At 36.3% G+C, this 13,504-nt stretch overlaps 1 protein-coding gene across 4 annotated transcripts in view; it reads left to right on the top strand.

Annotated features, from left to right (window-relative positions):
- Positions 1 to 13,504, top strand: part of ANK2 (ankyrin 2) — a 396,857-nt gene that overhangs the window by 259,996 nt on the left and 123,357 nt on the right. For 2 of the 4 annotated variants that reach the window (XM_045537499.1, XM_045537497.1), the window contains exons 5-9: positions 3,843 to 3,941; positions 7,524 to 7,709; positions 8,174 to 8,197; positions 11,226 to 11,324; positions 12,515 to 12,613. In XM_045537499.1, coding sequence (XP_045393455.1) covers positions 3,843 to 3,941; positions 7,524 to 7,709; positions 8,174 to 8,197; positions 11,226 to 11,324; positions 12,515 to 12,613 — 507 coding nt within the window. The remainder of the gene's footprint in view (positions 1 to 3,842; positions 3,942 to 7,523; positions 7,710 to 8,173; positions 8,198 to 11,225; positions 11,325 to 12,514; positions 12,614 to 13,504) is intronic. The other 2 variants (XM_045537500.1, XM_045537498.1) reach the window with 1 other exon arrangement.

Raw genomic sequence — 13,504 nt, forward strand, 5'->3', positions numbered from 1 at the left:
TTTAAAAAACAGATACTCCCAAGGCTTTTGGGACAAAATACAGACTCGTTAGCAAGGCAGACAGGGGCTGGTCCTGCCCCATCTTCAGCCTCGTCTCCACACCAACCGTGAATGCTTGGCCAGTCCCCACGTGTCTTGTGTTGTCTCATCTTACGATGTTTCCTCTGTTTGAAATATCTCTTCTGCTTCTCTGTCTAACTTCAGTGTCTTCCAGTGTCTTCCTTCAGACATAATTTCCTTATCCAGTTGAGTTCTATGTCCTTCACCTATGTTCTCTTTATACCCAACACATAATTAAAAAAAAAAAACAACTATATATGAGGTCTGTCCGGAAAGTATCCAGCCATTGTTAATATAAGGAGAACGGTTTGTGCGACATGGATGTAACCTGGCACCCAGGGAGAGTGGACTGGGATGTGCAGGTGTGAACAACGACGATGTCACGGTACTAGTCAGTGGGGCGCTAGACGCCATTGAGTGCGCCTGTGAGCCGTGTGGCCAACTCATTCCAAATGACTAAGCCAGTAGAGCAATGGACGTGCGTCAGATTTTGCGTTAAGCTTGAACCTTCCTCCGCGGAAACGATTCCGGTGATTCACAGGCCTTTCGGGGACGATGCAATGAGTGGAGCACACATAAAAATGTGGCTCAAACGCTTCAAAGATGGTCGAGAATCTGTTGGAATTGACCCACGTTCTGGAAGGCCTGCAACAGGCAGAACACCTAGGAATGTTGAACGTGGGCGGCATGGGTTAAGAGACGCCTGGGAGAATTGTGTGAGGTCCCAAGGTGCCACCTTTGAAGGGGACTGAGTTGTCATTGTCCCATGTATGATGTTTTTCGTATCTTGTATCTTCTTCCGTAAATGTCTCTATTTTTCTTTTTTTATTATTATTTATTTCAGCTTATTATGGGGGTACAAAAGTTGAGGTTATATATACTGCCCATGCCCCCCCATCCCCCCGAGTCAGAGCTTCAGGCATGTCCATTCCCCAGACAGTGTGAATCGCACTCATCATGTATGTATACACCCATCCCCTCCCTCCACCCCCAAATCTGCCCAATACCCAATTGGTGTTATTCCCAAATGTGCACTTAGGTGATAATCAGGGAAACCAATTTGCTGGTGAGTACATGTGGTGCGTATTTTTCCATTCTTGGGATATTTCACTTAATAGAATGGCTTCCAACTCTCTCCAGGAGAACAAAAGGGATTCTATATCACCGTTATTTCTTATAGCTGAATAATACTCCATGGTATACACATACCACATGTCTCTATTTTTCACATTACGTGGCTGGATACTTTCCGGACAGACTTGCTATGTGTTCGCTGCACGGTAATGCAGTAGTTTGCTAACTTGTCCATCTCACCCTCTGAACTGCGAGTTCTTAAAACAGGAACCTTGCCTTTTGTCTCTGCAAAACTGAAGTTGAACACAATGCCCAGCCCATGAAAAGTCAACAAACACATTTTTGTTGAGTAAAGATCAATGAATGGCAAATAATAATGACCAATACACAGGGACAATGTTCAAAAATAATAACCCGTTGCTAGAAGCACCTGTTAGTCACACTGGAACTACTGTGACAACTGACACAACGCTGCACTCATTGCACTCCCCAAAGTATCAGCCTGGGCTATGGATATCTTTGACTTTTTTTTATACCAAAAAGGAGAAAATACATACATTTTCATCCTCCCATGCCGCCCTCTTACAGAGACCCTTGTGATTATATCAAGCCTGCTTGGATGGTCCAAGATAATCTCCCCATCTGGAGTTCTTTAACTTAATCACACATACAAAGTTGCTTTCACCTTGTAAGAGAATATTTCTAGGTTCCAGAGATTAGGATGCGGATGTATCTGGGGGCCATTACTGGGCCTACCAAAGGGTGTGCGTACCACTGGGCCCGGGAGAGAAGAAACCCAGGGAAGCAGCGTGAATGGTGTTAGAACCACACCTGGAAACACTCAGCGATTCTGGGCAGCCAGGTGCCTGGTGGGAGCCCAAAAATCTGCAGCCCGGGGGTCACAGGGGGCATGTCCCCTTGGTCTTCACGATGCCCTGCCCTGTGCAGTCAGAGGAGGTCCCTCGAAGGCTCTAGACCCAGGCAGGGACCTTTCTTAGACAGGGCCTGAGGATGCTACATCTCCTTCCCCTGATGATGGTCAATGTCTATTTCTCTTTCTCTTGATCTGTCTACACGATCATATTGGAGGAAAGCATGCTAGCAAATTGTTTTACTCTATTAAAAGTTCTCTTATTTGCATTCCTGCCTTCTACTTGCCATGAACAAGCCCCATTCCACACCCACTCATTGTTTTTAACCATCCTCACTGGCTCTTCCCTTCCTTTGAGTCTCTAATTCTATCCTTCCGCCACCTCTTCAGTGTTCTTAAAATACACAAGATTTCACCTGCTTGCTGTGGCTTTAAAAATATGCTTTCCAGCTCGCAAGCTTTGCCCGAATCCTACAACATGGGTAATTTATTCATCTTATAATATTTCTTTTTTAGTTCTAAATTTTCCTCCACCATTTGAAGCCCACAGATTTTTTTTTTTTTGTAATCTAACTTAAAATTACTTTACTTGTTCTACTTGTATACTCTGTATTTATATTTTGCTGGGATCTTGGCCATTTTGAGTAATGTTTCCACTCCCATACAATGTATACAGAGGAATTTTTATTTCAAAAAGTATTTTTAAAAACTCTTTTTCTCCTCTATTTTAAAAATTCCTGATCTCCCATCTATGTTTTTACTTCTTCTCATTCATGCATGGAAAGTTTGAGGGAATCATCTATGGTTAAGACTTCGGCAAGGTTTTGAGAGAATTGTTAGGTTTTGTGAGTTTATGAATTATTTCACAGGGTTTCCTTTTTAATAAAATTTTGCATTTTTTTTTCCTTAATGGGGACTTACATATTTCTGAGGATCTGATGAAAAGAAAATTTGCCAATTTAAATTTAGTTTTAAACTTATGTCATAAAATATTGGTGATTTTTAAAATCTACAACTACATAATAATGTTATATTACCACAATGTGTGCTCCATAAGGGTTGGTATGTCTGTTTTATTTATCACTGTATCTCAGTGATGGCCCAGCTACCAGGGGCTGAATTTTAGTAAATAGTTGAGTAAATGAATGTGAGAACGAATGATAGAATTTCAAAACGGCCTTTAAAAAGTAATACAAAGATGTTCAATATAAACCATACTACTTCAATCAGAGCATTGAAATCCAGACTTTTTAATTTTCAAATCTGCCATCTCTCCTAGCCTAGTCTGGTATGAGTAATAATTTATAACACTAAGGGTGGTATATACTGAATATACTGAACTGTGTATATTCAAGATAATCATGGTCTATTTAACTAGTTTATGAATTGATCAATATAGAATATATTATACAGATACTATTTTATATAGATGCTATATGTTATGAGAATTCTATATATCATAGAACTATATAAGTATTGGGATACCAAATACACTAAAGAAATGGAGATATTTTTAGTTTAACACAGTGTTAGGTGATGAGGAATGTGAGTCTCTGGTACTAAAATGAAGATGGGAAATGAAGGAAATATTTCTTCTCTGTCGCTTTCTCTTTACTCCTTTAGAAGCTGGGTGTGGAACTTAGCTCACTGCAATCTTGTCTAGTTTTATAACAGTAAATATGTGTGTGATTTCTTCAGCGTGAAGGAATGTCATATAGCTTCACCATTTCCAAGGTTTATGTCACAGTATTTGCTCTTGCCTTGTGTGGTATTCTTCTCTGGTTTGAACTTTGACAAATGGTTGAAAATGTGTGTTTTTTTTATTGTTTGTCCTCAGAATGGCTTCACTCCTTTATACATGGCTGCCCAAGAGAACCACATTGATGTCGTGAAATATTTGCTGGAAAATGGAGCAAACCAGAGCACTGCCACAGAGGTGAGACTGTCAGCCCTAAACTCTCGAGTGCTTTGATCTTAACGTCCATACTCTTTATATCCAGCCATGGTGGCTTGCCATTGCTTTGTCTAAAATATGCCGGGAATGTCCATGTCACTAATATAATTTACTACCATGCCACGAACAAGTGACCCAGGCTGTGCACACAGTTCCACAAACTTATGCCTTCAGTTTGGATTCATGTCAATTTATTCATACATGAAATTATACTTCCATATTTATTAATGGCAAATCCAAATATGGATTTATTTGCCACACTCTGAGCCTTTGGGGAACTTTCTACCATTCAAAAATTAGATTATAGTAAATTCCCTCCATCTCTTTTCATCAATATTTTAGCTTTGTTAAGATCCAATGCAAGGAACAATTTTTAACCATCAGAAAGAATTCATAATTATGTATGTTAGCACGATTTCATGGGGAATATGTCACTTAAAAAAGGCTGTTCATATTGAAGCACCAATGATGACACATGGCTGTGTGACTGATTGTGGCAACAACTGAATAGAAATCACAAAATCTTAAAGTTCCTGACCTGAAGTGAAAGATGATGAGAGGATGCTTATAACCCAGAAACTATCTCGGTAATTTTTAATGCCTAATGATGGCTCCATTCTGGGCAATTACATCTTTAGGCAAAATAAACATGAACTCTCTTCTATGCTGCTCTGGAGAGAGAGGTCATTCAAATCTATTAAATTCCTTTCCAGTCCCTTTGGGAGAGCACTTTTATGGAGTCAATTGCAATAACTTTCTGACAGCTTATTTTCACTAGTTAAAAAAAAAAAAAATCCCAAGAAATTATGATTAATGAGACCTCGTCTCCTTCTTATAACTGGAAACACAACTGCCCAGTATGAAATGATTTCAAGTTCTCTGTTCAGAACATACAGATTTTACACTCTTGCCACAAGGGTAACGTGATTTTTATGATTTTGGGGCCTTTTCTTTCCTGAGACACTCATTCTTTTCATGAGTAGCACAGGAATATCTTCAGGCAAAGCTCGGGTAACAATACAACACTGTATCTTTGCATCAAGACCTCTGAAAAATATATGAAAATAAGGAAACCTATATTTGTTTTATTTCGTTTCCTTTAAGGCATAATCATGCATCAGATGAAATCTTTATCCTAGAGTTCTTCTACTCACCAAATGGATTTAATGTTTCTAGTGTGTGATTTAGGAAAACTCAACTTGCTGGCCTTCTCAGCTGTCTCATGGCTCTTTCTGTCTAGACCTCTGCGGCATTTCCATCTGGTTCCAGAAATACCCTTCTATGTACATTGGATCTGTAGAGGCCATTTACACTGTGATCCTCAGAAAATTAAAACCTTCTCTGATTTCTACACAGATATGTGGCTTTTCCACATTAATCATGTGGGATTTTGGGTCCTAGCTTAGACAATGCAAGATACCTGTTCTTTGTTTCATTTTAAAACATCATTTAAATAACTAAAATTAATTTTTCATGATTGGCGATAGATATATATATAAACATATATATATATTTATAAACTTAATTGATTAAATCCTTACCACCAGCTCTAGAAGTTACCAAGAAACACATCTGTGGGCAAACTTTTATCCCTTCCCTTTTAGTGTATCATTCTGTTAAAAAAAAAAAAAAAAAAAAGAAGTATTTACATGGCTAGATGGTTGATTGCCACTCGATATTCTGTGTTATTTTGATAAATACCTTCTACAGTCTCATGTACACATGTGTGAACGTGCCCAAAGAAGGTATTTACTCTGAACTGGGTTGGCAGCCCTAATTTGCAAAAATTAATTACTAATCAAGACATTATGACCACTTTAACAATAGATAATTATGAGATTATTTACTTTGACAATGAAATTCATGTTTGAGAAGAAATATTTAAATTTTTAAAATTTCCTATGGTTATAGCAATTAGCACTGGTAAATAAATGGTAAAAAGTGAAGCTACTGAACAGTAATATTGGTTTCCTTTTCATAGAGTTAGTTGAGGTACTTGAACAAGTCTTTCCAAATATTTAGGCTTCTCCCATGAAGTCTAGATTATAATGAAATCCATGCAATGGAGACCCAAAGTTAATTTTCTGAAGAGTTCTCTGTCCCTCCATTACCATTTTTATACAGTATTTCTCTACTCTCTTCCTTCTTCCTAGATGTTTTCAAAATTGAAAGCTATAAACTTTTTAATGAGGTTCTGTTCTATAAGCAAATGCCTCATCTCTAAGAAAGAAATTAAGCTCCTACTTTTTAAATATAAACTATCACAATGTTGCAGGAGGTAATAAATTTAAATATGTATATGATAATGAGTCTGCTTTTCTCATTCACAGAGCATTTAATTTGTGCCAGAGTTCTAAATTCAGGCTACTATTTTTCATCTTAAGACATTATGTGCTTTATTCTTCCATTCTGTTATGTGTTCTGTTTAAAATTCAATTCTTATTAAAAAGAAAAAAAATTCAATTTTTGTTGTTGGTGGTACAACATATAGGATACACCTGAGGAAAATTATTTTCCTCAAAAGTCTGCAGTTACCTTTTAAAAATTATTATTGAAAAAATATGAGTGGTTAGATTGTGGTAAATTAACTATGGTCTCTAGAATGCGGTCTTTAACTATGGTCTCTAGAATGTACTATTGCACTCATCTTTATATAAATGAAAACTAACTTTGAAACTTGTTTTCAAACTTTTGTGGATTAAGGGTTTTCTGGTACCCAAAGAGGGCCTAAAATATTTCTGTTTTTTCTATTTATTTGTCACTTTTCCAACAATTGAGTGAAAACACATCTTTCCAAGTTTTGTAGCATCGTTATCTACCCTTGTTTCCTCTAACTTTGCGTTATCTACACTGTTACTTTTTAAGCTTTCTCTTTTTAAGTTTAGAACTGAAAAGCTGATTTTTTTTACATTACCTAGCACATGTAATTTTATATCTAAATGATCTAAATAATACAACATTCAGCTAAGTACAAAATTAATGAATTAGCCTAATTTGCCAAAGAGTTTTAGATCATATTCTTTCTGAAACTTTCAAAACTGAATTGGCAATAGACCATTCCCTACCCAGTGGTTTTCGTCTTCCCCAATTCAGAGATATTTAGTATCTCTTAACCAATTCAGAGATACTTAGTAACCTGCATAGTCAGTCACATATTTTATTTCCCTGTCTTGGTTACCATATCTTCAATTCCCAGACAGAGTTCGTCTCTGTTCTTTCTACCCTTCCCACTTTTCTGTTTTACATAAGCAGACATTACTTAGGGTTGGTTCTGCCTTTTATTTTCCCATCGTAAACACACATCTGAGCACTTCCTGTTTGTAGTATGCTTTGTTAGGGAATGCAGGTGTGTTTCAAAATGTGTAGAATAGAAACCAGGAAAGCAGTCTGATGACACTAATCCACAGTGTGACAAAGGACTGATTCTAATCTGCTTCTGATCTTCCTAGTAATATCTTATGCTTTTGCTTATTCATCTTCATCATGCATTTAAAAATTTACTGGGAGTTCAATCCTAGGCATCTAAAAGTTAATGGAGGATGTTTCCGTCTCCTATTTTGCCAGGATGGCTTTACTCCCCTGGCCGTGGCGCTTCAGCAGGGACACAACCAGGCGGTGGCCATCCTCCTGGAGAACGACACCAAAGGGAAAGTGAGGCTGCCAGCCCTGCATATCGCAGCCAGGAAAGACGACACCAAATCCGCGGCGCTGCTGCTCCAGAACGATCACAACGCGGACGTCCAGTCCAAGGTAAGAGCCGGACGCATTTGGGGGACGGACGTTTCCGGTTGCCGGGTTCCTCCTGGGGGATGAGACGGAAGTAGGCCACGGTGATAATGCAAAATTGCTTCCGGTCACGAAAAGAGATAAATTACTTTCAGAGGTATTTCAGAGAGAACGGGATTCTGTATTGGGTGCAGTTAAAAAAAAAAAAAGAGAGAGAGAGAGGAAAAAAAAATTAAATGTAAGCTAATTTTCTTTAAAAGAGGTTCAGCTTTTTAGAACTCTGCTTCCTGATTCTGCTTACAGTCATAAATAATAGAAACAGAGTTGCAAAGGTAACATTGTAGCGTGTGGCGTTTGGGGACCTCTTTTCTCGGTTGCATTTTGGCATGTTGGAAGTACGCGTAGGCCCCGTTGCAGGGGGCTGATTGTTGGCTTGACTTTGCATTGTGTAATGTCTTCCCTCTTTTTCTCACACACCACTGCTTCAGATGATGGTGAATAGGACTACGGAGGTACAGTATTGTGGTTATACCAAAATCTACCTTTTGCTTTTCTTTATTTTAGCTTTTGCCCAATTAGAATAGATGCTCACTAATTCATACTAATGATGAGAAGGTCCATTAATGGGAAATTCATTTGGAAACTTTCCCCAGGGTTTAGGCAAACTGATCATTCAAAAATAATTGAATGCCACATATAGTTGAAGCATTCTTTTTATCAGTGAAACTATGTAAATAGTTTATTAGAGTACAGCGTGAAATACTCTTCCCTGATGTGTATTTTAAGGAGTGAGCTTTACTATTAACTTTTTTGACAAGGAGAGATAATAATCTTATTTTGTTAGGAAGATTATAATTTTCTTAATAAGATTTCTCAGGTCAGAGTTTAGGGAAGTAAAAATTAGGACGGTTTCTCTGACACTATGTTTTGTCTTTTTATCTAATGGCAGTCACCCTTTTTTTTTTTTCCTGTATGCTTTTTTCCTTTACCACATTGTGTATAATCAATAATGATATTGAGCACACCATGACAAAGCAGTTGCTTTTGCTTATAAGTCTTAAAATACTTGTCACGGGATCATATATTTTCCACATACCAAAATAAGTCACATCGATCAATAGAAACATTAAGCTCAGAAGCCTCTCTGCAAGGGGTGTGTGTGTGTGTGTGTGTGTGTGTGTGTGTGTGTGTGTGTTTAGTAGTCTCTCCTTGGCCATTTCTACAGAGAGACAGTGACACAAACATTATTGAGAGTATGTGATAAAAATTAACCTGTACTCAAAGGTGAGTGGCTAGGTAGGTTGCTTCTTTAGACTAACATCTCATTTGATCACTGGGTTGGGGAATTTTGGGAGCTGTGGACCTCTGGCATTTTTACTTAGTATTTACGGCGAATAATGGTATTTCTAAAACTATTATCTTGTCTATTAACACATTTACCCATCGAGACATCAATATGCTCGAATTATTTGTATCATTTCCTTTGTTTTTCCATATCTGTGCACCGAACCTAGGTCGGAGACTCCCCCCAACCCCGCCACCCCAAAAAGCCCAACTGCTTGGTGAAATTGTTCAAGACTGGAACTATACAGTTCCATACAATTGTCATCTTAATTACTGATTTCAGCATCTAATTGTTTAGATGCTTTTTCATGATTATTTAAGGTACATTTTTGAAAGCAATATTGGTTCTAAACATTGGTGAAAGCAGCAGTTTGGGTGGGTTTGCACTGAGTTCTGTATATTTCCTTGAAGACAATAGAGTAAGAAGGAAAGACCTATAATCGTGTGGAAAGGTGAACTCTGCCTCCCACCTCCATGCTAATCAGGGAGGAATTCCTCTGAGAGGGCTTCTGCCAGCCTGGTGTCATCCAAGACTCACAGCCCGGGGCACCATCATGGAAGATCAATGAGGCTATGTCAGACAATAAATTAGTTTATTTTTGCAAATGAGAAAAATAATGTTATTATATTTCAATAATTTGAAAATGATTCACCGACAGTCAATATGTTTTTCTGAAATTAAATTTTAACTGGACTAACAGACACACATTCAGGATATGTCTGGATGACAGGAAACATCAAGATAAAAATGAAAAAAAAAATTCAGTCAATTATTTCCTAAAATATCAAAATTTGACATTTGATAAAATAACAGCCAGATCGTAGGCTGATTTTTTTTTTTCCCCTTCATTTTGACATGCATATTGGGCATGGCGTGATGCAAAATAAAAATATCCTGACCGCAGTTGGGAGATTTGGATTGATATTTACTATTCTTACCTTGTGTTTTGCTAAGTCAGAAATTATTTGCAGTCAGTGTTGCTGATAGCACAGAGAAATTTCTATTACCTGGGGTATCTGCATGCTCACTTAGGGCATTTTAAAAATAAAGTCATCAAAGCCTACATATCAAGCCAATAGAAAAATAGTGGTTGTGATGTAGAAAATTCTCTCTCCACAATAATACAGTGCACATCTTCGTTCATGTCAAGTAAAAGAGAGCAATGCAAAATAACCTGAAAACTGCAGGATGTGATAGCCAATCAACCGTTTCTATTTTTCCCATAATCTTTTATTAAGTAATGAAAATTATGGAGAATAAGAAAAATTATCACATAATAGATCTTTGTGTACTTTAATAAGAAAAGAAGTAATAAGCTTCTATTGTGAAAATTGCAAAAATTTCCTACTAAATTTTCATCAGAAAAAGAAATAAAAGAAAACATGCTTTTCTTCTTTTGAAATTTTCAGACTTATTTTTTCAACATTCTGAGAGTAAATAGTTCTCTAATGCCCATAGAATTGATTAAAACTGGTTGGTTCAATTACATTTTATTTTATTGACAAAATTTGGTTTAACATTCAAAATTGGATTAAACTGTACTTTTTTTCTTTATTTTATGTTCATATTAAAGCCAAATATATTGTTTAATATTGTTTTATTTTTGCTTTTTAATTCTTTTGTCATTATAACAACATAGTCTGACTAAACAGTTGTAAAGGAAGATAGAAATACCACGACAGTGTAAATGATGTGGAATGAATTCTGTATCCTTTGTAAGAAGTTTTAAACATATTTCCATAGTTCCAAAAATTAATGCTGACCAATGCTGTTTTTTAGGTACAAAAACAAAACAAATACACTGGTTTTGAATCTTTCTCTGACAATAACATTTTTTTATTCAACGTTATGTTAATCCTGTGGCTGAAACCTTTATGTTGTTTAATCACATTCTGTTTTTCTCTAATATGCTAAACCCAACTCAATAAATACTGTTTTGCATAAACAACAAATCTCACAAATAGATGAATAGTTAAGGTAATTAAAAATAATGTTGTTAATAAATGCAGGATATTTATTTACCTCCTTCTGTACTTAGTTATTTACCACGTTATAACAGTCTTAAGGTCTTAAATCATTTATTATTGCTCATAAATGAGGTAGACAGTTACCATGTAACTTTCTTCACGAATGCAGTGACTGCAGCATGCAAAGGTGCAATGTTTTACTGACTGTCATTTCTCTGCTTTCCATAGAGTGGTTTTACCCCTTTGCACATAGCTGCACACTACGGAAACGTCAATGTGGCAACTCTTCTTCTGAACCGGGGTGCTGCCGTAGACTTCACAGCCAGGGTATGGATTAAAATAGTTTCTCATTCTCGATAGCAGGAAATGAGTATTTTAAGAAAGTAACAGTGAGCAGCACTGGCTTTCCATAAAGGTTTCGTTTCTTTTTCCTCACCTGGATCTATGCTGGAGATACTAGATTTTCCTTTTTTCTCCTTAAATCACAAGAAGTCATCGTGACCCCTGTGGAAAATAAGAAGCTGTAAATTCATGTGCACAGGAATCATTTCCAATAGTTCAGGAGGACATGAATTCTGACATCAGCATGAGCAGTTCTACTTAAGGATCATGCTATGAATCATGAATGAGCAGCTTCGATAAATAAAATGTTAAGCACAAAATACGTCAGTGGTATGTCTTACAATGATTAGTACAACTTGGCAGGGAATTTTTAATGAATTAAGAATCTGCTCATAGGAAGTTTTACCAAAATACATAAAAAGATATCACATTGTTATCTGCTTCATGGTATGCCTTTATTGGAAATAATTCACTTACTTGAAAATTATGTAACTCAGTATACTTACTATAAATCAGTGAATGAAAAATTTGAATATGCAAAAACTTATGACAGACAGAAAATCAGGTATATATCCTTGCCATAAATGACCTACGACAGCCCATAAAATAAATAAGTATGATTTGTATGTATTGTGCTTTTGTCCTGAGAAGTCTTTTGCACTGAAATTCTGTTATGCTGTGTTCAAGCTGTTTATCCTACTGAATTATTCTGCAGATGTTTTTAGGAATCATTTTTCCATTGAGTATTGAGATGTATATTTGTATTCTATTTTTAAGCTTATGGGACTTTAAGATTCCAGACTCTTTAAGTGCATGGATGTTATAGAAAGACTTGGCAGGAGGGCTCTATCTTAGGTAGAATTTGAATTTTTATTTCTGCTATGCAAAATTGCTCCCTTTTGTCTCTTGGCTATCATGTATACATTCAATCCATACGTTATAGTTATTGACTAACTTAGCTATGCAGTTTCATTCCATTTTTCATTCTCTAACTATAGTGCTTTGTGGTTTGTGTGCTTCTTTGTTCCTTAAAAATTGAAGACATTAAAATTGTAGAAACTATGGATCAAATTACCAAATAGGTCACAACCTCCCTTGTTGCCTTTAGCACAAAGTAATCGCCATCATGCCCTGTCATAGCCAACGCGCTCTTGTTTGGTCTTTCCATGGTATAGAATGGAATCACTCCTCTGCATGTGGCTTCCAAAAGGGGAAACACCAACATGGTGAAGCTCTTACTGGATCGAGGCGGTCAGATTGATGCCAAAACTAGGGTGAGTGTCTCTGTTCCTTCAATTTCCTACCATTGTTACTTCTTTCAATCCTCTTAGCAGGCACCTTAAAACACCAGTCTATAAACATAAGCAGTGTGTTTTCATGGATTTGATTTAAATTTAATACAATATTTAAAGGTTTCATATCATAAAGTGAAATTAATATTTTCTTATAAGTGCCTGGAAAAACCGAATGCTGGCCGCTTGATAAGAGTTTTTCAAATTTTTGCTGATTGATTTTCTGGGAACAAAGATGAAAGATTGAACTTACACATCCCTCTTTGGGGCAGTCATAAATATCAAGAGTCAAAACTTATTAGGAGGCATTAAGCTATGAGAGTGTGGTTTCTACATAAAATATTTTCATACATATTGAAATTACTTTTGCTTCTAACTGTTTAATTCCTAATTCGTTTTTAAGTAGTTTTGCAATACTGACCTGAGCAGGAGATTTGCTATTATGTTTATGGAAAAAAGTTAGTATGTTATACCTGTATGTATGTCATCTTGGTAAAAGTGGTGCCGTTCATTCATTTCAAACTTGTCAAGTAAAATTCCATTTTGAGTTTTTGATGCACTCCCATAGACAGATAATAATATAGGCATTAGAGAGTTAAAAGTGCAGACTTGGAAGGCAAATTGCCTGATTTCAAATCTTACTTCTATCATTTACAAAGTTGTATGATGTTGGTGGTTTACTTACTTTCTCTGAATTTAGGCTATTAATAGTACCTACCTCATAAGATTGTGTGAGAATTAACTCTTAGCTATATTATTTACCTTTTTTTTTAAAGTGGGGTGGGTAAATTATTTAGTTACTCATAATTTCTTATAATATTACTGACATTATATAGATACAGTTATTTGCTTAAACATATAACAAATACTTAA

Source organism: Lemur catta, chromosome 26, assembly GCF_020740605.2.
Source record: "Lemur catta isolate mLemCat1 chromosome 26, mLemCat1.pri, whole genome shotgun sequence".
NCBI lineage: Eukaryota > Metazoa > Chordata > Mammalia > Primates > Lemuridae > Lemur > Lemur catta.